The following is a 21,328-nucleotide window of genomic DNA, read 5'->3' on the forward strand; positions in this document are numbered from 1 at the left end:
ACCAGATACCTTATTAAGAAATCTTGACCTGGCCCTGTGTGTCTGCTTCTGTCTGCTTCTGTGTGTGTGTGTGTGTGTGTGTGTGTGTGTGTGTGTGTGTGTGTGTGTGTGTGTGTGTGTGTGTGTGTGTGTGTGTGTGTGTGTGTGTGTGTGTGTGTGTGTGTGTGTGTGTGTGTGTGTGTGTGTGTGTGTGTGTGTCCGCCCGCGCATGCGTGCATGACAGGTGCAGCTCTCCTTCAACACAGACACGCTCTGCTGAGAAAAAGAAGCTCAAGTACCAGGCAGACATTAGCGGGGTCTGACTGGAACAGGGGGACCAGATGTAACCAGAAAAAAATACAAACATTTGAAAGACCTCTGAGACGAGGAAGAGAGGAATGTACCTACCTGTTCATTGTAAACCGTGATGAGGACCAAAGCTTTCTGTGCCGTGGAATGTAGGGACCCAGTACTGCTACAGTATTTCATGGGAGGGACTGAGTTTTTTTTTTAAGACTCCAGTATGAGGGCGGGATGCAGAGCGACAAAGATAATGGCCTGTGAAGCTGACCCCTTGCTGTGTCACCGAGCCTGCCATGGTCCGAGGCTGCGGTGACAGAGACAGGCCACTGTAGGAAAGACACACCACGATAGCGAGAATGCTTGCATTTAGAATGAAGATCTAGTCTCGGAATGTTCCCTTATTTATTTCCTTAAGAATGTAAATCGGTAGATGGCTGAATGATCTGATTTGACTCTCCGATGATGTCAAGCAAAACCACGTATCATTCCTGATATGACCTCCTTTGGGTTAAAACATTTATCCCAGCGTTTGATGCCGTGGGCTCATTTTTTTCCAATTGTTCAAACGCGTTCCCTGCCAAAGTGGTCTTGCGTTAAGTAGATATGGCCCGTGTACCAAAACTTTGACCTGCCTTGAGAGCATGCTGTGATGAATCGAGTCAAATCAAATGTCATCATGTCATAATACAGTCTATTTTTATGTGGGAAGGCGAAAGAATGATTTTATTTTGGATATCAACACTCAGCTGCGGACTGTGATTTATTTCGCAATAATAGAAGGTTTATAGCTAAATGCACTTTGGGAAGTGCCAAGTTTTGACACAGAGCATTGTTGATGGCATTTTCCTATGGAATCACTTGACTGTCAAAGACGAAGAGGGATGTTTGCGCCTGGGTTTGTCTTATTTTGGAGAGTGACTTTGGAATGGTTATGGTCCAGATGGTGCCTCCCCTTGCACCAAGCCTACTACTTATTTTGCCACTGTACATTTTCTGTCTCTCTTTGGCTCTTTCTACTGAATGCTGTCCTCTTTTGTGCTTTTTACATATTGTCATGATCTGGATTCTGCCAAGATGATCTCCTTCTCGCCAGACACAGTGTAACAATAGTATATTTTACAGTTATCAACGTTATAACTGAAGTCATAAAAACTGAAGTTCTCAATTTATCCAGTGCTCTCTTTACAGGATGCTCAACTAATAACTGCACTACCATCACTGTGATACTTAAGAGAACTCTCAGATTATATGTATAAATATATATTGTTTCAACTTGGGAAGTACACAAGTTAAGGTTATTTATACTTGGTCGTACGACAGTGTCACTCGCTCAAGATTTTCTGCAAGCAACACTCGTACAGTCAAGTATGAATTAGGTTTTATGATTTTCATTTTGTGGAGGGATCTAATGGAATGTTAGGGGTACATTTGTGAAATATCCACATTAAGGCAAACATCAATGTACTTTCTTGGCTCTGTATGTTGGCATGTGATTCACAACTGGTCTCTCTCATGAGGTGTATGTTTTGTGATAATTCAGTTATAACCATGTCTTACTCCTCTTCAAAAAGACTATGTTTAACTACGTCACCGATCATTTGGGTCAACTTTCTGTGGTTCTGTTTGGGCTTTTTCTTTCATTTCCTACATGAAGGGGTTTTCATTAAACAAGAAAATTGACTGTTGTAATTTATTTAGTTTCGGGGTGTTTTTTAATATAAAAAGATTGGGTGAGTTATGTCGCTGACGTCTCGGGGCAACATTGCTGTTATTTTTTAAGTCGTTCTAATATAAAATCCAAGAGCAGTGTAAAAAAAAGTTGACTCAGACAGCTATGACCATAACGCTCTAATTTATGACTAATTTATACTCCATAGTACGTGGTTGCTTGCCGAAAATAACTGCTTTTCAAGCGAACAGTGGGTCACGGTGCCGCACATTATTAGCTAGCTTGAAAATCTGTTCTAGTCGGCAAGCGACACTGTCGTGCGATAGAGTGTAAATTAGGCTTTAGAGTTCTGTGAACCTTACCCTCAATTGAATAGCCGTTTTTCTATGGCGTTTCATTTAGGACAGGTTTTGATTTAGATTTTGTTAATCATCTATCTATGATAGGCCTACACAAATGGCAAAGCCTTTAACTTCCTCCCTGTAAAATGTAAAAGAAAAAGGTTCAGGGATTCTGCCATTTCAGTCTAATAACAGAATTGATCATATCAGTAAATGTATTATGGAATTAAATGACTTAAGAGGTAGCTTATGACACCAGCAACTATTGGAGTTAGGTGCAATCGTTAAAGACAATTCTTAATAATATCCTCAAAATATTGGGGTGTTTAATTTTTCTCTGAAGCCAAGGCTTTGGAATGTGTCCTGTGTATGTGTGTGCATAAGAACATGGATATATCTATATATTTATATTTTATGAATGTCTGTAAACATTTTTCTGCTGTAAAGCATCTGTTTGAATTAATTCTCATTTTGACTTAACGTTTGAGCCTGTGTCTGATTAAACAGTTGTTTCTGAACTCCGTTCTGCATTGGGTGGGTGTACTTTTATCTTATTTTCAGAGAAATAAAAAAAAAATTATACCCTGGTAAGGGCATAATTTATGCTGAACTGTATGCCACCAAAGCCTTCATCCTGTCCTTCCTCCCGCTTACACCCGGCCCGGACGGCTGGCGTAGCGGTCCAGGCACCGAGGCTGCTAAAGCCTGACAGCGTGTCGCAGGACCGTGTCACAGGACCGTGTCACTCCCCATCTGACTCTCCCGATTTCCTGTCAGTCTACTGTATACAATCAATAAAGGCAGAAAAAGCCAAAAAAGCCTTACACTCATACAGAGTGAGGGCGTGGATGGGTGACAGGCTCACACACTGTGTCCTTGGCTGCTAACGGCATTGGAATGGAGGCTCTTAGTTATTGGAATGAATCCTAGCACTATATCAGCCTAACAACATTAAAGATAGAAAATGATACTAAGGGGAACTACTCATTCTGTGGGCTGTGGACAGTTCTGAAACCTGCCTACTACTAATGACAGTTTCTCTTCCTGGAAAGTTTGCATGCTACAGTCCCCAGCCTTCCTCTGAGACAGATCAAGTATACAAAAATTGTACCATGTTTTAAAATGAGCATTAGGAATTAAATTAACTTAACAATTATGGATTAATTTGACCTCAAATGAATGATTATCAAAACGTTTATTACAAAATGTTCATCCAGTATAAATTATCCTTCAAATAACAATAAAGCTAGACTATGTTTTTACAACCATGGACAAAACAAAGGATTGTACAGACATTATCCATTTACATCAGATGCTTTCAAATCATAAGCCATTAATTGTTCATGTTTGTTTACAGTCAGGGACAGGGTCGGGCAACAAGCCACTCAGCTTTCCAGGTGGTAGCCAGTGGTTTTCTGGTCTTTTTAATTCATGTCTAGAATAGAATAGAATCATGCTGTCCATACATGGGCTACCTCTGGTTTGATTAAAAATCGGGTACAACTAGGCTATCAAGCCATTTTCTCACATGGGAGAGATGATTTTAAAAGGTGCATTTATTACAATAGGCTGATAAATTGGATATTAAAATACAATTTAAGAATACATTTAAGTTTTCATTCAGATCAATTCTTAAAATGGAGTAATTGCATGATGGGGATTGTAGAAGAGGCTTTAAAATAGGTTGCAATGGTACAATGTTGTGTTACAGATTAAAAGCTCATTTGTGAGCTGTATAGTGATATGGATGTTATAAACAATCCCTTGTTTTGCTTTAAAAATTAATCATCTGAGTCGGCATCATCAAAGGCCACTCCGGTAGCATCACGTTTTCTGAAAGATAACAAAACAAAGGTTATCTCTTGTCCAAACGTTCAAAAATATGACAAATTCGATGACATTTTTAATTAACTGAAAGTAAAGTTATTACCTCTTAGTTCCAGGGTTGATGAGGCTATCCCCAGGATGTCGCTTCTTAGAACTCACATGTGGGCCAGTCTTTTGTGGTGTCCTGGGCTCAAACTCTGTAAGACACTCACTGTTAGCTAGACTGCAATCTCTCACCTTCTACTGCTTTGAAATGATACATGTAGTAGAACTGTAGGCCTACCTCGTCTTTGGTGGTTTTTCATCGGACTGACTGTGGGGACAGCCACTGGAAAAAGAGCATAGCTGATGATGTCACAAACAGGCCAAAAAACGTTTTGCCAACCAAGCTCATGAATTCTGAAATTCACTGGCAATTTCAACCATTTAATAACGATCTATAATTCTTAAAATAAAAGTGTCCCTTCGAAGTCTAGCTGGTTAGCAGACTTCAACCATAGTGGCTGAGAGGAGACATAGCCAATGTTGAATTGTCCAGAATGAAGTTGATGGTTGTTAATTTACCATCCTTGGTATTAGGCAGTGTATAGCAGTGGTTCTCTAATGTTTTAATTTCAAGGACCCCCAGTTTGGTATGCATTAATCCACGGACCTCCATAACTCTGGGTGTGTGCAAGTGGAACCAAATGGACCCATACAGGTCCATTTGGTTCCATGTGTACACTCAAGAGTTACAAACCTGTAAGGGTCAATTTAGTTCCTAACCGTCAGTCATTTTGCTGGGGACCCCCTGGAACCCACTCCCGGAGCCTACTTTGAGAACCACTGCCGTATAGACCGATGCAAATTATCTGTACGCTATCCGAAGACATTATTAAACTTTTTGGTTAAAAAGTTCAAGTTCATAAATCAAGGGCAAGGTCCAAATTACGTAATCACTTATATCTCAGGTAAAATGACATATTTTGACAATGACAGTGTTGGCAGAGGGACAGGTATGCCCCCTACTCAGTGTAATCTTTCTAGGTTATCAAGTGTTGATTTAAGGGGTGATTCATATTCCTTGCTAAATCAAGATGCACATTGGGGCCCTTGAAGTACTAGAATACCTGTGTTGTTTAAGTGTTTAATGTCATCAGCCAGTCTGAACAGCAGCTCCTTCACTTCATCCCTGGCCTCTGAGGCCTCCAACCTGGGCAGATTTAGACTAAAGTCCCCTGAGCTGGAGCCCATGTGGAGCTCTGCACCGGTGTCTTCCACTGATACAGACAAGCTCTCACTACAGCATGCAGACCTGTGGAAGGAGACGAGAGTTCAATGCTTATTTATACATGGAAAGGACTGTTTTGCATCGACCAGAAGGCCAGGACCCAGCTTTGGACACATTCACACCTGTGAGTTCATAGATTAGAATTGATTATGTAATGATTTATTATATTGATTATTAGATAGATAGATACCTGTATTGATCCTGTGGGGAATAGATAGATTAATCTAACTAACCTGAGTTTTAGAAGGTAATCCTCTGTAGATTTCAGGGAAAGCTTCTTTCTCTGAAAACAGATTTAATTGTTTAAATATTTATTTATTATATTTATAAATATGGGAGCCAAATATAATTATTTAAGGCCTAATATTCTACAATGATTGCTACAAAAGCTGTGGATATACAGTCATTTGGGCATAAACAATAAATTGAAGGTAGATATTATATCATGTATACTTAACATTATTATTTTATTTTTTAAAAGGCAATTTAACATTTAGGTGCCCGACCTGTATCCTAGCACACCACAATAAAATCACATGAAATCCAACATTCTTCCAGCAACCAACTTACACACAGGCTCAGTGTGTACTCCGTAAAGTCGATGCCCCACACAGCAGATGAGTCTGTGATGCTACAACAACAAAACAAAACAAAACATGTTTTCGTGACAATGAAAACACCACGACTTTTGTTTTAAGAGGCAGTGACTATTCATTTATGTTCTAAATACATGCACCACCGCCGCTGACTCACCATAGACGGAATGTTCCAGATTTCCTGCGTGTATAACATATGTATTTAGACTGGCTCTTTTTGTCCACAACAGGGTGGCATACGTTTTGTCCATCCATGTTTCGTGCTATTGTTAGCGATAGCTAGCATCCACCCTGACACCTCAAGCCAAGTATGTCGCACGACAAAGTTTAAATACCAGATACATGTGACGTAACTACAAGCTAGACATTCTTCTGCCTACACATACGTTATGTCCAACCTGGAGCGATGGAGCGAATGGGGAAGGGTCACGTGATGCCTTTGTTTGACCCGGAGAAGAGTCAGTTGTCCCGGCGCCGGGTCAAACAAAGGTGCTTATTGCCTTATTGGTCAAAAACCCGGATGTGTGTCTCAAAGAATCCAATCAAAACAGGAACGCCCCAAGAAAAAAAACCAAATACAAAGTGGCTTCGCGAAACGCTTGTTGTTTTATTCACTTGGAAAATAGAATCTTCATAGTTCTAATATATTAATAACATCCACCGTGTATAATACCCAACATGTTTGTCTAGCTTTCTATTTTTTCCGCTACAATTTCTGTCGTTTGGAACGTTTTCAGAACGCTTATTCTTCTTGAACGCGCCCCTGACGTACGCAGCACAGCAGTCACGTCAGTATTGAGTTTGCGGAAGTCAGTGTATATTATTATAGGATCTGCTGCCTGGAGGCTGCGTCACGTGTGAGTTGTTGTACGGTTTGAAGTCAAACATCTATCGTTTGATTTGAATCTCATAATAAACATGGCGTGTCCTCACCGTGCACAATAATTGGCTAAAAGGTGGTGTCTACATGTTGACAGCTTGTTTTATGTGTGAGATTATAGATAGCTACCAAACAGATTAGCTAACACAGTTAGCTTCCTCTGCTGTGTACATAATATATAGATGCTGTGTAATCTGATACTGTTTGTCAATGCTATGGGCGTGTTGAGCTGTATATAGCGCCGCATATCTCTTTTAGCAGTGGTGGAAAGTACATTTACTCAAGTACTGTACTTAAGTAGGAGTTTTTTCCCCCAATTTTCAATACTTTTACTTCTACACCACTACATCTCTGAGGAAAATATTGTACTTTTACTCCACTATTATTTGAAAACTTTAGTTACTAGGTACTTTTTAGATTTAGATTACTAAACATACATTAACCACTTAAGGTCTATATATATTTTGGCTATTTGAATATAGCCGATCTACAAGCTCACAATTCTGAGCTTGTAGATCTGCTATTTTCTAAAAGATTTGTATACATTTTGAACTTGTGAAATGGGGCATTCTGCACATGAGTACTCCCTGCTTTTGGTACTTTTAAAGGGATATTTCACTTTCAAAAAAACTTTTGGTGATTTTGTCATCTACTCAAGCCTTTGTGAGCCCCCCAGACAGTTTTTAAGTTGCTCGATTCAGTATCTAGATATTTGATATTCATTTTATCAGACACGCCCCCTTCCTATACAAACCCATTGTAACTTCAAACTCCATTTTAACCATGTTAGATTCATCAAAAACACCTGTCCTTGGTTCTGGTGACTCACCCTGCCCTCCTAATGTGTGAGGGAGCAGTGTTTTTCCGATAATTCCTTTCATTTATTGTATTTTTTTTTTTTTTTTTTTTTTTTTAATAAATGAAAAAAGTAATTGAAAAAACATGGCCCCTTCGCGTATTAGGGGGGCGGTATGAGTCACCAGAACCAAGGACAGGTGTTTTTGATGAATCTAACATGTTAAAAATGGAGTTTGAAGTTACAATAGGTTTGTATAGGAAGGGGGCGTGTCTGATAAAATGAATATCTAATATCTAAATATTGAATCAAGCAACTTAAAAACTGTCTGGGGTGTTCACAAAAGTTTTTTTGAAAGTGAAATATCCCTTAAGTACATTTTCTTATACCAATACTTTTGTACTTTTACTATTTTAGATTCCAGATCTTGTCACAGCAGCTATAATAACGGTATGCTGAACAGGTGGCGATGTCTTGGAAGTCAAGGACTCGCAGCCTGCAGGTGTTTGACACAGAGCTGAGTGCTGATACTGTGGAATGGTGCCCTATTCCACAATGGCACAACATCCTGACATGTGGAACATATCAGCTCCAGAAGAGTCCAGATGGGGTGAGATAGCGCACATCAGCCAGTGGTTATCAACTGGTCTCACACTGGGATGAGGTTTGGCCTTGATCATGATGAAATCAGGGTCCATCATATCAGATTAACACAATAGCCCTCTGTAAAGTTGTATTACAATCGATAGATATTCATAATCTAGAACATGCAGGTGCTACATCATCTCATATAGGTGTGTCTTTGGTAACCATGGTTATCAATTGCCTGTTCACTTGTAACGTAGACACTATTTAATGGGTTTGTATGTTTGTTGTTCCAGTTCTTGCCCGATGAAGACCTTAACCGGCATTTTTATAGAATAAAATAAAACTTGTTTTAACCTTACTTCCTCGCCTTCACATTTTTTGAGTGCTCAGATCTCCTCTTTCCTTTTAAGTCTACATTCCCGCTGATCCTAGAAGCACCATAAGACATTTTAAGACATTTTTATCTCCTGTGAGCACCCGGTTGGCCTCTGTTTGGGTTTGTTTTTTGATTGGCTGCACACTGACACCTGTCCCTTGCACAATCATAGGCAGCGGAGGAGTCTGCCACTCCCAACCGGATTGGTCGTTTATACCTGTTTGAATTTCGCCAAGAGGGCTCCCTGACCCCGCCCCTCACTGAACTGCAGCGCCTGGACACTCCGGCTATTTTAGATCTGAAATGGTAAGACTGATGCCGGCAGTCACCATTTCAGCTTGCTATCTGCATTTATTATGCTTATGAATTGTTGAATATTGTGCCTGTTTCAGGTGTCATGTACCAGTATCAGAGAAGCCGTTGTTGGGAATGGCCAGTGCAGTTGGGGACATCCAGCTGTACACACTCACAGAGAGTCAGGTGAGAGACTTGGCTTCAGAAGATCTACTTCTATAATTGAAAAAGCTTGTACTTAAATGCATTATGTCTTAAAGCCACAGTCGGTACATTTCATGACCTACCTGGGATTTTAACCTGGGTCTCCCAGGTTTTAAAAAAATTTTGCGGCCCGCTCACCCCCAGCGATTACTCTTGTATTCATTTTATTGAGGTTAAGGTTAGAATTAAGTTTTGGGTTAGGCATAGTTTTACTGAGGTTAAGGTTAGGAATAAAACTAGGTTTAGGTATAGTTTTACTGAGGTTACGTTTAGGAATACGGTTAGTTTTACTGAGGTTACGTTTAGGAATACCTGGTGGCGACCGTTCCGATGTCGCCGGATTAGACCCGGGGCGAGCATTCTTGTATTCCTCCCGTAGGAGACCAAAATTCTACAGCAGAGCGAATCCCTGCTTGGTCAGGGGTAATATTGCACATATGAACTTCAGGCAGTACTACTTCTCAACCAGTTGATGACCCCAGGTTCTAAAGTTCTCGATGAAAGGCTAGGGAGACTTCCACCACTGCATATGAACTAGTTATATTGTATTAGCATACTCTATCTACCATACAGATTGGTTAAAATACAATTTATTAATTAAAATACTTTCTGGATTGCAGCTTTAAGATAAGGTTTTTGATTGAAGTGCTGGGAAAATAGTAGTGTGGGTCCTGCTCTAATGGAGTATCTGTCCAGTAGGAAAGCCACTGGGGTCTAAAGGCTCTGAGCAGTCTGGAAGTGGGAGCTGACAGGCTGGCACTCTCACTAGACTGGTCCACTGGTAGGGGGGACAGGTATGCTACAGACATAATAATAATAATAATAATGAATTGCATTTTTATGGCACTTTTCTAAGTACTCAAACTTACTCAAAGCGATTTACAATAGTTCATTCATTCATACATACAGGGGGGGGACATTGGGAGACATATACCACTTGTACTAATGATAGTATGACAGCTATTATAACTAGTAATATTACTACTGCTTGTAATACTATTCCTACTTTGTTTGTCACTAGCCTTTCATCAAAGGCAGTTCCCAAATCACAAAATGATTTTTTTAAATGTGTTCAATGAGAAGTGAAATCTGTAGGTGATCAGTGATCACTGACACCAATCAAAATGAACGGCGGGCTTTCTTATGTCCACAGCAGTGATGTGCGGGTGGTGTGCAGTGACTCTGCAGGCTGTGTGAATGTACTCTCCCTGGGTGAAACCAGTTTGACAGCTGTGTCACAGTGGAAGGCCCATGACTTTGAGGCCTGGATCTCTGCATTTTCCTACTGGGACACTCAGCTGATTTACTCTGGTAATATTCCTGTTATTACCGTTATTACCATATCCATTACTATTGTCATGAATTCTGCCATTAATCATCCAGGTCTGCCTTGGCAGGAAAGGCTTTTAAACTCAAGGTGACTTCCTGAGAATTAAAATATTACAATAATTAAGTTATTACAGTTACCATTACTCATTCTACTGCTATACTACTTCCATACGAGTTCCCTTTCACCATTAGTCGATTTAGTGACGTAAGTGTGTAAGCAATCAGCGATAAATAGTGCTGTTAGTCCTGCGCCCCCAGGGTCCTGTTTGATATAAGTCCCACATATACCAAAAATCAACAGCGAGAACCTTGCGGAACTGGTACCATGTCGAATAGGAAAGTTCTGGTTTGCTAGTACCAAAAAAGTGCCAAATGGTCCAGTATATCTTGACATTGCATTATAATTGTGAGTGGTGAGCAAAGAATAAGATTTGTTCTCCATTCATCCTCATTGCAAGACGAAACCAGTCTCAAAATCAGTCCTGTTGTTTCCTTTTGGGAAAGTGAAATGGCTCTATTCATGGTCATGTTCATTGAAACTATATGAATTAAATGTATTGTTTCCATGTTGTCTATGAATACACCAGGTGGGGATGACTGTAAATTTAAGGGCTGGGATCTACGGATCGGTCCTTCCACCCCCACTTTCACCAGCAAGAGGTGAGAATCCAGAATCAGGTTTATTAGCTGTTAACAATACCATGTACTAAGAATATTACCGTGTTTACCTCAAGAAACCACACACCATAACCATATATACTGTATATAAATAATAATAATAAGAATGCATTGGCTGTTTGGCACCGTAGAGCTTGGCAAAGTAGTTTAATTTATGAAAACCAAAGCCGGAAATTAATCTCACATTCTTTTTGTCTTGAAGGCACACAATGGGTGTGTGTAGTATACACAGTAATCCACACCGGGAGCACATCCTAGCTACAGGAAGGTAATGATAACTGTGTTTTACTATCATCCTTCATAAGTAGAAATGTGACTGTACGATAAAGGCACCCTACTGCTCATCTTCAGAGATACTTTGGGGAATACTGTGTGTGTGTGAACATTTTAGACACTTGTTTTTTCCTCCAGCTATGACGAGCAGGTGCTGCTGTGGGATGGCAGGAACATGAGGCAGCCCCTCAGTGAGAACCCCCTCGGGGGCGGCGTGTGGAGACTAAAGTGGCACCCCACCCATGAACACCTGCTGTTGGCTGCCTGCATGCACAACGACTTTCACATCCTCGACTGCCAGCAGGCACTAGGTGCAGTGTGAATGTGTCTTTCATAGGCCTGTCAGAACGCCTTTCAGGCATGCTAGCAGTTTGAGGCCTATCTTGTAATGGTGGAGTTGTGTTATATTAATTTAATAAGCCCCAAGAGGCTGTGGTTTACAGTGAGTGTAGAAGAGCTGAGAGGTGTTGTTGTTAGGCACAATGCGGAGCTCTTGTGTTGAGGTGTCATTGCGTAAGGCAGTTGACACACTATTACCTTTGTAGATCTGCTTGGCAGTCAACAATATAGGACCTTAGATGTACTGTATCAAGTAGCTCCCAGGTAAGAAAGTAAATAAGTATAAATTGATACATACATACATACATGCTGTCTAGCCGTCGCAGGATAAATAACATTTAAAAAAGATTCTCTGTGACCATCAGTTAAAGGGGTCACTTCTGGGTTCATTTTCAGTTTTTTTTATTTGATTGAATATTTAGATATTTGATATTCTTTTGTTCAGATACGCTTCCCCTCCTATATAAGCCCATTCAACTCCCATATTATTCTACATTTGACCATATTAGGTCAAATGTATATATCAAATATCTAAATATTGAATCAAGCAACTTAAAAACTGTCTGGGGTGCACACAAGAGCCAGAGTAGAAGTACACCGTACTACTGTAATGTCATAACACTGCCGATGCATCACTACTTATATTCCTCTAGAGGGCAGTGGAGGAGCGTGTCCCAGCCTTGCCTCCTACATTCTGCACAACTCCCTGGCGTATGGAGCCGACTGGTCCCAGGTCACCCTGGAAGAGCCTGCTCCTCTCTGCTCCCCGGAGACAAGGAAAAGCCCTGTGGAGACCAGTGGCAGAGGACACTTGAGGATCCAATATGAATCCCCCACTGCCAGCTTCGACACATCACTGGAAGACGATGAGGGTCGCTACATCCCAGAGACCGTCGTGCCGACCCCATCCACCACTTCCAGCTCTGCTGCTGTTTCCCCCCTTAACACTGCAGCGGATGGACCTGTCTTGTCCTGTTTGCTTGCCAGTTGTTCTTTCTACGACCATATGCTGCATGTATGGCGCTGGGACTGGGCTCCTGAGAAGGCCTGTGGCTCCCCCCAGGCTCAGCAGGGGAGCGAGTCAGAAGACCAAGCAGGTGACCCGGCAGGAGCCCTGACTAAGCTGACACTATCAGAGAGTAGAGACTTGAAGCAGTAAATCTACAGAAGTGAAGCATAATGTGTACAGCCCTGAAATATAACGGGCTCATAATCATTCATAGTCTCTTGGATTTGAAGCTGGTTGACATTTAGGACAAAAGGTTTGGCATCAGTCGTCCTAAACTGGAACAAGCTACAGTATGATTCACAAGCGCTATTGTTTGGATGCAATATACATCTATTTTTTCGGAACCTTGTATTCGAATGTTCAGCTCATAACCTTCACGACCAGTGGGCATTCGTGGAAGCAGTTTTCCCTTTATTATAGCTTGTTGCTATTACAGCTACTGCTATCAGTCTGTTAATTCATAATCTGTGATTCTGCAAGGACAAAAAAGAAAACTACCAGCACCAATTCTGACATATCCGATTTTCAGCATTTACTGGCCATGTGTGAATGGGATACCCAATGCGTTCCCATTTGGAGCTTGTTGAATGCCTGTGTTCATGCTGCTGGCATTACGCCTTCCTCAATGAAACTAACCCCTGTCATTTCTTACACGTGGAACAAACCTTTATTTTGTGATATTACCATATCCTTGTCACCAAAAAGTAAAAAAACATTTCTTTTCTAAATGGTATTTACCGTTTTTATTTTGAATATTTTATAAAGGACATCAAAACCACATTACATTTGTCTGTCATTAGGCTACATTTTACTTTTGATTAATACATCTATATGGTGTGTGCCAGTTTGATGATCTCATCGAATTGATACAATAATCATTATACTGTTTAGTTACATTTTGTCCGTAATGTTTGCTTATAAAATGACTGTCACAACTTCATTAAGTGTTTGTTAAATCAACAGGCCACCGCTTGAAAAACAAATGTTCTGTCTGTGAATTGACACCTTGATAGTTGCATTTAACCCATTAAGACCTGGGCCGATTCTCAAATGCCTAATAAACAAATTTTTTGATTTTACAAGCTCGCAACGTGGCATGTAGTGACGTGTTGAGCTTGTAGCCAAAACAGAAATCTAAAATGACAGATGCTTTCCCGGTTTTAATGGGTAGCAGGTATTTCACATTTTTGTCCAAGGAAACATCAAATTACGTGACGTTAGGATTTCACATATTGATCAGACAATTTGACAGGACACCTGGCAGTTGCTGAAAACAATGATCCATGATCCTAAAAGGCCACAATTGTTTACAGTGATCTGTGACAGTGTAACAAACCGGGCATCATATAATGATTTATATCTGCAGAGGTGGCTTCAGATGGTATCATATGATGATTTATATCTACAAAAGTGGCTTCAGATGGTATCCAGCCCTTGATTTAAAGTCCATAGCCTTTGCCTTGCCAAAGTTTTAATTTCTAGCGCAAATTGTTCTTGGGATATAATTTGAATAGCTTTCCTTCCTGAGTGGGCTCGTATCCATACTTTGTCAGCTGATCCAAGTTTAAAGTTCCCTCTTCGAAGTCTTTCTTGACCTGAGGTGCCACAACCTCATTGAACAGACTTTCCGCAGTGAGTGGAGGTTCTGATCCCGTAGGGGTGCGATATGACACATAGGGCTTGAGCTTGAATCCCTCCAAATTGGGCACCACAAACTGAGGAATCATCTCTTGTACGGCTACAAATTTTCGACTGGAGGTCCTCAATCCTGTGATCCTCGCGGTTCTACCTCTGTTCATAGTCCGCGGGCCTCGCTTGCTGGTCCACTCGGCCATTCGGTCGGCCCCTCGGACCAGACCCCTCGCAAGTGTGGACAGCACACCCATGACTCCTGGAGATCTGTGAACATGGAACAAAAAATATGTGGTTGGCACAAACATAGCTGTAGAAAAGACTGACGTCATAGTACTGACATCATAGACTGGCCTGGCCAGTGGACTCCATATATGGCCATGCCTCCAACAGAACTCCATATATAGGCAATGGGCACAAAGGAGACTCAGACAAGACAGATAAAGAAATCCCCATTTAGACTTTAGAGCATGATACAAGGGACACAGACAAACAGACGGGTATTGCGTAACCGGATGGGGCATACATTCCCACCTTGCATCGTTCTCGACTTGTGGTTACATTTGACCACTCAAGACTGTCGCAACACTGCTGCAACTGCAGATAACATCTTTACAGAAGCATCTACCAGACTGATATACCACGAACGTTGCAAGGTTAGCTTGATGAATTGCATTACGTCTAGAACTGTCTAACAACAACCACGTTATTTATTTCACCTAGCATAGCAAGATGCTAACGTTTCACAACAAAACTGGCAAGTTTGTTTACTTTATCGGTGTGATTTCGCTACGCTAAATTAGACAACGGAGTGGTGGGTGCATAGTTATATTATGTTCAAAAATAACTTCGTGATAACGATTCATCAACAATAACGCCTTGCAGTGTAAAATCCTCTCTCACCTTGAACACGTCTGGGCAGCAGCACAGCAGCTGTAGTAGAACCCCTGACTCTCCAAAGAGACGTCCTGTGATTGGCCGAACGGCACTGACGTCAACCAATCGCAGGCCGACATAGTCAGGGGACTATAGTGAACGTACAGATTGACGGACAACAAGGCATGTTTACACATCAACTTTGACACAAAAAAAACACCAGCTCCTCTAACTAAGTGCTTTACAAGGACGATCACCCAGTAAGTCATTTATATTTGTTGTTGTTTACGCTCTACCATGCTGTCAACTCATACTGGTTTATTCGACCGATTGATCTTCAACAAGTTACTGCCCAAAATCTGCATAACGGAGCTTTAATCTCAGCGTCGAGTGTAATGTGTATATTATTATAACGTCTCATTTCAATCAGTGGATTACACAGGCAAATCACATTATCTTCCCCTTCATTCAAAGTTAGACAGTAACAAACTAACTAACTTTGCTACTTCTGTTTTCACATGAATCATAGTCTGCAGTCTGCAGTGGTCGCTGTCAGGGGAAAGTCCATTTGACACACTATAAGTGAAAGGGAACCTCCGACTATAGGGATATCCTATTGTAGCACACTCACACTGAACAAGTTGATAAAGCTTCATAAAAGCCGAATAAGGTAACTTAACCTCGGCGTGTTTCTCATGAATGAGCATTCCTCCCTGTTTATAAAGACTAGTGACTGTTGTCCTTTTGCAGCAGCAGGGTGTCTGGTTACAGTCAGCCAGGGTAAATGGAGCTGGTCTTCTGTGTGCCCTCGTTCTGGTTTAACACATGGTTCTCAAACTTTTTCATGTCATGGACCCCCAAATTGACACTCATTAGCCCGCCAACCCCCATTTGAAAAGATATGCCATGCAGGGACCCCCATAACAATTAAGCTGATTCTGATTCTGAAGAGAAGCTTTTTATGGCTCTAGCAGTGATTCTCAACCATTTAAATTTCAAGGACCCCCAGTTAGACATACATTAGGGCCTAATGCTACGGACCCTGGCATTTCTATCTCTGGGACTCCAATTTATATTGTAAAAGCAATGTTAATTTAACTCTGATAGTGTACAAATGGAACCAAATGGACCCAAGGTTCCATCTCTGAGTTACAGATCCATAAGGGTCCATTTGGTTCGTAACTATCTATCATTTAGCTCGGGACCCCCTGGAACTCCTTCAAGGACGAGAACCATTGGTAACATGTTGTACAATGTACAATTCATGCACTTCTTCTATTATCTAACTGAAGACTTTGTTCTGTTCATCTTTATAATCTATTTTTAGGTTATATCGCAACAGGAATGCGTTCATTTATACTATTTGCTATTTACTTAATCAATTGAATACACAGGACCACAATGGAAACAAGCCCCCAGGGCTTTTTGTGTTTTTTAACAATCTTTGTAAACCATACCAATGTACAATCTGTTTATAAAGTATTCAATCAATCAATCAAATGCTATTGGACATTATAGCCTACATTCCCACCAGTTTTGTTTTTGCAATGATATGCAATAGGGATCTTGTTTTATTCATTTAATTGAATTACAGAATTCTGTGGTGTTTTTTTTCTTAAAGGCATGGAAGAAGACAATGATGAGGAGAGCTGCAGTATATACCCGGTATGTCTGGTCTCAACAATCTGCCCTGGATTAAATGATAAATAATCTATGAGCAAGGAAGGATGGGTAGTACAGTAACTGACTACATGTAGTCAGGAAGACATAATCATTATGAAAAATAAGTATAAGCAGCCCAGACTACATTCATCAAAATGTGTAATTAGATAATAATTACATTGTCGAGGAAGCTTGATTACATTTTGATGATGAAATCAATCCCCCCCGGGGTCAGTAGGACAGTCTACTGTAGGTCGCCTTTCTCAATCCACACACCTGCTGTCCCAATCACATATCAGCTTCCGTTTTAACCCCCCACAGATAGATAGTCTCTCTGTGAAGCCTCTCCACATTGGCTGAAGTGAAAGACTGGGGGATAGTTCACTGGGGAGGTGTTGATTTTCAATGATTGTCAATGATTATGGTAGGAGATGGTGGGGGGTGTACAGCTGCCGAACAGTCAACGTTTACATTCATTCATAGTTTCATACATAGTCAATGGATCCTTGCAATGCTATTGGAATGTGTTTTATTTGCATTGAAAACATGTTGCATACATTTAGTTAGCATGAATCCAAAAGTATTTGGATTAGATTAATAGTATTATTGTTATGTAATCCAAGGGGTTACATAATAAAAGACATGTAGTTGAATACACGAACTACAACACAACACAACCCTGCCTATGAGATCAATTTGTTTTGTGAATACTTATTTATAGTACATTTTATTAAATGAATAAATGCTGTCTGTCCTTTGGATCCCTTCGCTTTACACTTCGCTTTTGTAAAAGTCTTAATTTAATTTAAGATATTAGCCTATTTTTCCTGATGGTTGTTTCTGTGGTTGATGTTTCAGAGCTTGCTTCCTTTGGGTACTCAGCTGGGTACTCAGCTCAAAGCCAGAGTGCAGCAGTTTGTGGAGGAAAGGACTGAAACTAATGTGGTAACAAATTACATTCTTTCTTTTTTACTGAGAAAAAAACGTGGCAAACACAGTTTTCCAAAATATGTGATATTTCACATTATGGAATCTCTCATTATCATTTATTTATATATATATATATATATATATATATATATATATATATATATATATATATATATATATATATATATATATATATATATATATATATATATATATTTGCAGTGGTTGTTTTGACTTTCTCATTGGTTATTTGTATTTATATATTTATTTTTTCATTAATATTTTCATTAGAAGTTAGGTACAAAATCAGTTAACATCTGCATGACTGCATATATCAAGCTTATTTAGGTATACATGAAGTGACAACTTTCCATCTTCAACCCAGGATCGTTTGTCTTGCCTACTTCCTTAAATGTTTTTACTTTTTTGACTTTGTATTGATCAAAATGCTGTTTGTTTTTGTTTTTCTCACAGTTGACTGCTGTATTAATTGGAGCTGGGGCTATGGTCTCTCTTATTGGTGTTATTGTCTTTCTCCTCTACAGAAGATACAAGAGTCAGTATATGTTTCTTTGTTTTACCTTTACATTTTTATTGAGAGGAAGAGAGAAGCTGTACACTCACTTCCAGCTGTTACAAAATAACATTTACTGGGTTTAGTTTTCGGTCAGTTGAGGTCAAATGAAAGCTAAGCCCAACAGATGGAATTGATAGACAGCTTCTCTCATTTTACTTCCCTTTGCCTCCAGCACCTTCATTTAGGGGTGTTAGATTATTTTTTGTTGTTGTAACTTTATCAAGGGAAAATATACAAAAAGAACCATCCTACTAAGTGTAACAAAGAAAAGATGGACATAATTAGTTTGAATGTTTGACATAAGCATTCCTAGTGGGAAGAGTCCTAACCATGGCAATGGCTCATACAATGTTATACCACTTCAGAAAAAACAGGGAATGGAACCACTTACTTATATCTGTTTCTTACTACTGATGTACTGAACCCAAACATGTTCGAAGCTGTTAAAGCTGCAAGCCATAATTTGTGAATGAAATGTTATTGTGACCAATGTATGATAGAGTATGTTTATACAATATAATTCTACCTAATCTGCTATTGAAAAATTTATATCCCGTTATATATAGGACAACTAGACTGCAATATATCCTACGCCCAAACAGGCTTTCTGTATTAGCCCAGAGGTAAACACCTGGGGAGGACATGAGTTATGGGTTAGCAAGTCATGCTATTCAAAAGAATAATGTGGCACACCCTGTTGCAAGAGTACACAACGCACCATCCAAGAAGAATCTGCTATCCAATGAAAGTCTTAAGTGTCCAGTGCCGAAAATAGCTGATCTACAAGCTCACAAGGCGTTGCATCGCTTAAATGATACACCGTTGTGTAACAGAGTATAAATTAGGTATTAGGTAAGACACAAAGTCAACCATAACAACATGTTGTCCTTAATATTGTATTTCAGAGGGGCAGGCTGACGCGCCACAATATCGGTTCAGGAAGAGAGACAAAGTGATGTTCTATGGGAGGAAGATCATGAGAAAGGTGGCCTCTCCTCGCACCGCACATAATTCCTAATCTCAATATTTATTTGAAACAGGACTTAATGCACTGGCATCTGTTAATCCATATAGAGCTCTCTCTCTCTCTCTCTCTCTCTCTCTCTCTCTCTCTCTCTCTCTCTCTCTCTCTCTCTCTCTGTATGTACTTTTATCTGTGTGTGTATTATGTTGATGTGTACAATCATGATATAGTGTCAGGTGCCTGTGTGTGTTGGGTGTGTTTAAATAATATGGTTGGTGTGTGAGAATGACGATCTTACAAGGAAATTGCTTTGTGTTGTTGCACATGATGCAGTGACAACCCAACATTAAACGATAACACTGGACTATCAACATATTACATAGACAAGTCTCTTCTGGACATTGCTGAACATTTATTCAGACAGTGGAATAAACATTACACAGCAGACAATTCTCTTTCCATCCAGATAGAACCTATTAGTTTAATTGCTGTTATGCCGAAAACACAATCATGACTAATTCATAGACTATGTTAGGACTGCAACTATCGATTTATTTCTTAGTGATTATTCTATCAGTTACCTTATCTATTAATCAAATAATGTTGAAGCATTTTTTTAAAAATAATTCTTCTTTTGGATCATTATTTTGTATATATCAACGAATCATTGTGAAATATTTCAATGTATATATATTGTTTTATCTACAAAAAATACTTTGTTATTCAATGGTGTTGAATGAACATTGAATGTGAACAAATATACTTTTTGTTGCTGCAGGTTCAGACCCTGTCATCAAACTCTATCTCCGGTCAAAACTCAAACTCAGCCTCTCGGCAACGTGTCAGGAAGAGAACTAAAGTCCTGTCTATAGCGCACAAGTAAGTCACTACTCTGTAAAGGCCATGCCATGGGTAATGTAAACCAATCATTTCGTTTTTAGTTTGTTTGTCTGTTTGTTTGCACACATTTCTTTATATGGCGTAGGGGGCAAGCCATCGAGAAGAGGTTGTGTGTGTGTGTGTGTGTGTGTGTGTGTGTGTGTGTGTGTGTGTGTGTGTGTGTGTGTGTGTGTGTGTGTGTGTGTGTGTGTGTGTGTGTGTGTGTGTGTGTGTGTGTGTGTGTGTGTGTGTGTGTGTGTGTGTGTGTGTGTGTGTGTGTGTGTGTGCGTGCGTGCGTGCGTGCGTGCGTGCGTGCGTGCGTTGGCTAAATTTGCAAAACAATGAACCGATCAGTGCCAGATTTCTTGTGCTCGTTGCCAGTAGGCCAAGGAAGTAAATCCTCAAATATTGTATTATATAAAAAAATCTTTTTTTTGTGAATTCATAATCAAAGATCATCATCCTGTCATCTCTCCACATCATCAATGTGTCTTGTCATATTATTTCACTTCATTTTTAGTACTTTTAGTAATTTGCGTGTGCGTGTGCCTGTGTCTGTGCGTGTGTATGTGTTAGGATCTTACGTATCCGGAAGGAGCCAACCACCCTTCAGCACAAGGAGCTTCCTCCCTGCCTTCTAGAAGCTGACCTGACTGAGTTTGATGTCCAGAACTCTCACCTGCCCTCTGAGGTGCTGTACATGCTGAAAAATGTCAGGTAAGATAACTTTTGATTATAAAACATTTCCACTGCTATAAGGGAGAAGTCCATTAGCCTTCTGTATTTTCTTCTTTTCTTTGTTTTGATTGGCTAAGAACATTTAATTGGCATCATCCCCGCTCACTCACATTTGTACTCAATGGACCACAATGGAAATGAACTCTCGGGGCCCTACAGTATCTTCCTCCTGGTGCAAAGCAGCGCTGGCTGGGCGCGGTGCAACTGTCATGGCTATTTTCCAACCGCAAATAGCATTGACATTTGTCAATTTTACACCCAGCGCCCATGTTGTCTAAATACCAAATGATCTTGCGCCTATTTAGAGCCCATGGTCGTG

General features: G+C 40.1%; 5 protein-coding genes across 9 annotated transcripts in view; 3 read left to right on the top strand and 2 right to left on the bottom strand.

The window, feature by feature from the left end:
• Positions 1–2,782, top strand: part of abca2 (ATP-binding cassette, sub-family A (ABC1), member 2) — a 107,010-nt gene extending 104,228 nt beyond the window's left edge. The window contains exon 49 of the mRNA XM_080433892.1: positions 224–2,782. Within this exon, the coding sequence (XP_080290018.1) occupies positions 224–259 (36 nt within the window). The 3' untranslated portion in view covers positions 260–2,782. The remainder of the gene's footprint in view (positions 1–223) is intronic.
• A 724-nt stretch (positions 2,783–3,506) lies between these two features.
• On the bottom strand, positions 3,507–6,494 carry paxx (PAXX non-homologous end joining factor). The gene is made up of 7 exons (XM_080432901.1): positions 6,143–6,494; positions 5,960–6,020; positions 5,623–5,672; positions 5,229–5,413; positions 4,403–4,447; positions 4,223–4,316; positions 3,507–4,125 (listed from the first exon to the last, which is right to left on the bottom strand). Exons 1-7 carry the CDS (start codon positions 6,238–6,240, stop codon positions 4,074–4,076), a joined length of 585 nt encoding a protein of 194 aa, XP_080289027.1. The 5' UTR covers positions 6,241–6,494; the 3' UTR covers positions 3,507–4,073.
• Positions 6,495–6,790: 296 nt separating this feature from the next.
• On the top strand, positions 6,791–13,531 carry dph7 (diphthamide biosynthesis 7). 2 transcript variants are annotated; one of them, XM_080434446.1, is made up of 10 exons: positions 6,791–6,842; positions 8,079–8,271; positions 8,798–8,931; positions 9,018–9,105; positions 9,823–9,917; positions 10,277–10,434; positions 11,040–11,112; positions 11,333–11,398; positions 11,542–11,714; positions 12,396–13,531. In XM_080434446.1, the coding sequence occupies exons 2-10, from the start codon at positions 8,131–8,133 to the stop codon at positions 12,899–12,901; spliced, it is 1,434 nt and encodes a 477-aa protein (XP_080290572.1). In that variant the 5' UTR covers positions 6,791–6,842; positions 8,079–8,130; the 3' UTR covers positions 12,902–13,531. The 2 variants fall into 2 exon arrangements, with proteins under 2 accessions (XP_080290572.1, XP_080290573.1); XM_080434447.1 differs by having other exon boundaries at positions 10,280–10,434.
• On the bottom strand, positions 13,467–15,348 carry mrpl41 (mitochondrial ribosomal protein L41). 2 transcript variants are annotated; one of them, XM_080434448.1, is made up of 2 exons: positions 15,287–15,348; positions 13,467–14,650 (listed from the first exon to the last, which is right to left on the bottom strand). In XM_080434448.1, exon 2 carries the CDS (start codon positions 14,635–14,637, stop codon positions 14,230–14,232), a length of 408 nt encoding a protein of 135 aa, XP_080290574.1. In that variant the 5' UTR covers positions 14,638–14,650; positions 15,287–15,348; the 3' UTR covers positions 13,467–14,229. The 2 variants fall into 2 exon arrangements, with proteins under 2 accessions (XP_080290574.1, XP_080290575.1); XM_080434449.1 differs by lacking the exon at positions 15,287–15,348 and adding an exon at positions 14,918–15,262.
• A 56-nt stretch (positions 15,349–15,404) lies between these two features.
• pnpla7b (patatin-like phospholipase domain containing 7b) overlaps positions 15,405–21,328 on the top strand; it is a 33,902-nt gene continuing 27,978 nt past the window's right edge. For all 3 annotated transcript variants that reach the window (XM_080434443.1, XM_080434444.1, XM_080434445.1), the window contains exons 1-7: positions 15,405–15,519; positions 16,881–16,924; positions 17,780–17,866; positions 18,326–18,407; positions 19,334–19,413; positions 20,171–20,271; positions 20,848–20,988. In XM_080434443.1, the coding sequence (XP_080290569.1) occupies positions 16,883–16,924; positions 17,780–17,866; positions 18,326–18,407; positions 19,334–19,413; positions 20,171–20,271; positions 20,848–20,988 (533 nt within the window). In that variant the 5' untranslated portion in view covers positions 15,405–15,519; positions 16,881–16,882. The remainder of the gene's footprint in view (positions 15,520–16,880; positions 16,925–17,779; positions 17,867–18,325; positions 18,408–19,333; positions 19,414–20,170; positions 20,272–20,847; positions 20,989–21,328) is intronic.

The sequence above is a fragment of the Gymnoscopelus braueri genome (genome assembly GCF_963280865.1).
Source record: "Gymnoscopelus braueri genome assembly, chromosome: 7".
NCBI lineage: Eukaryota > Metazoa > Chordata > Actinopteri > Myctophiformes > Myctophidae > Gymnoscopelus > Gymnoscopelus braueri.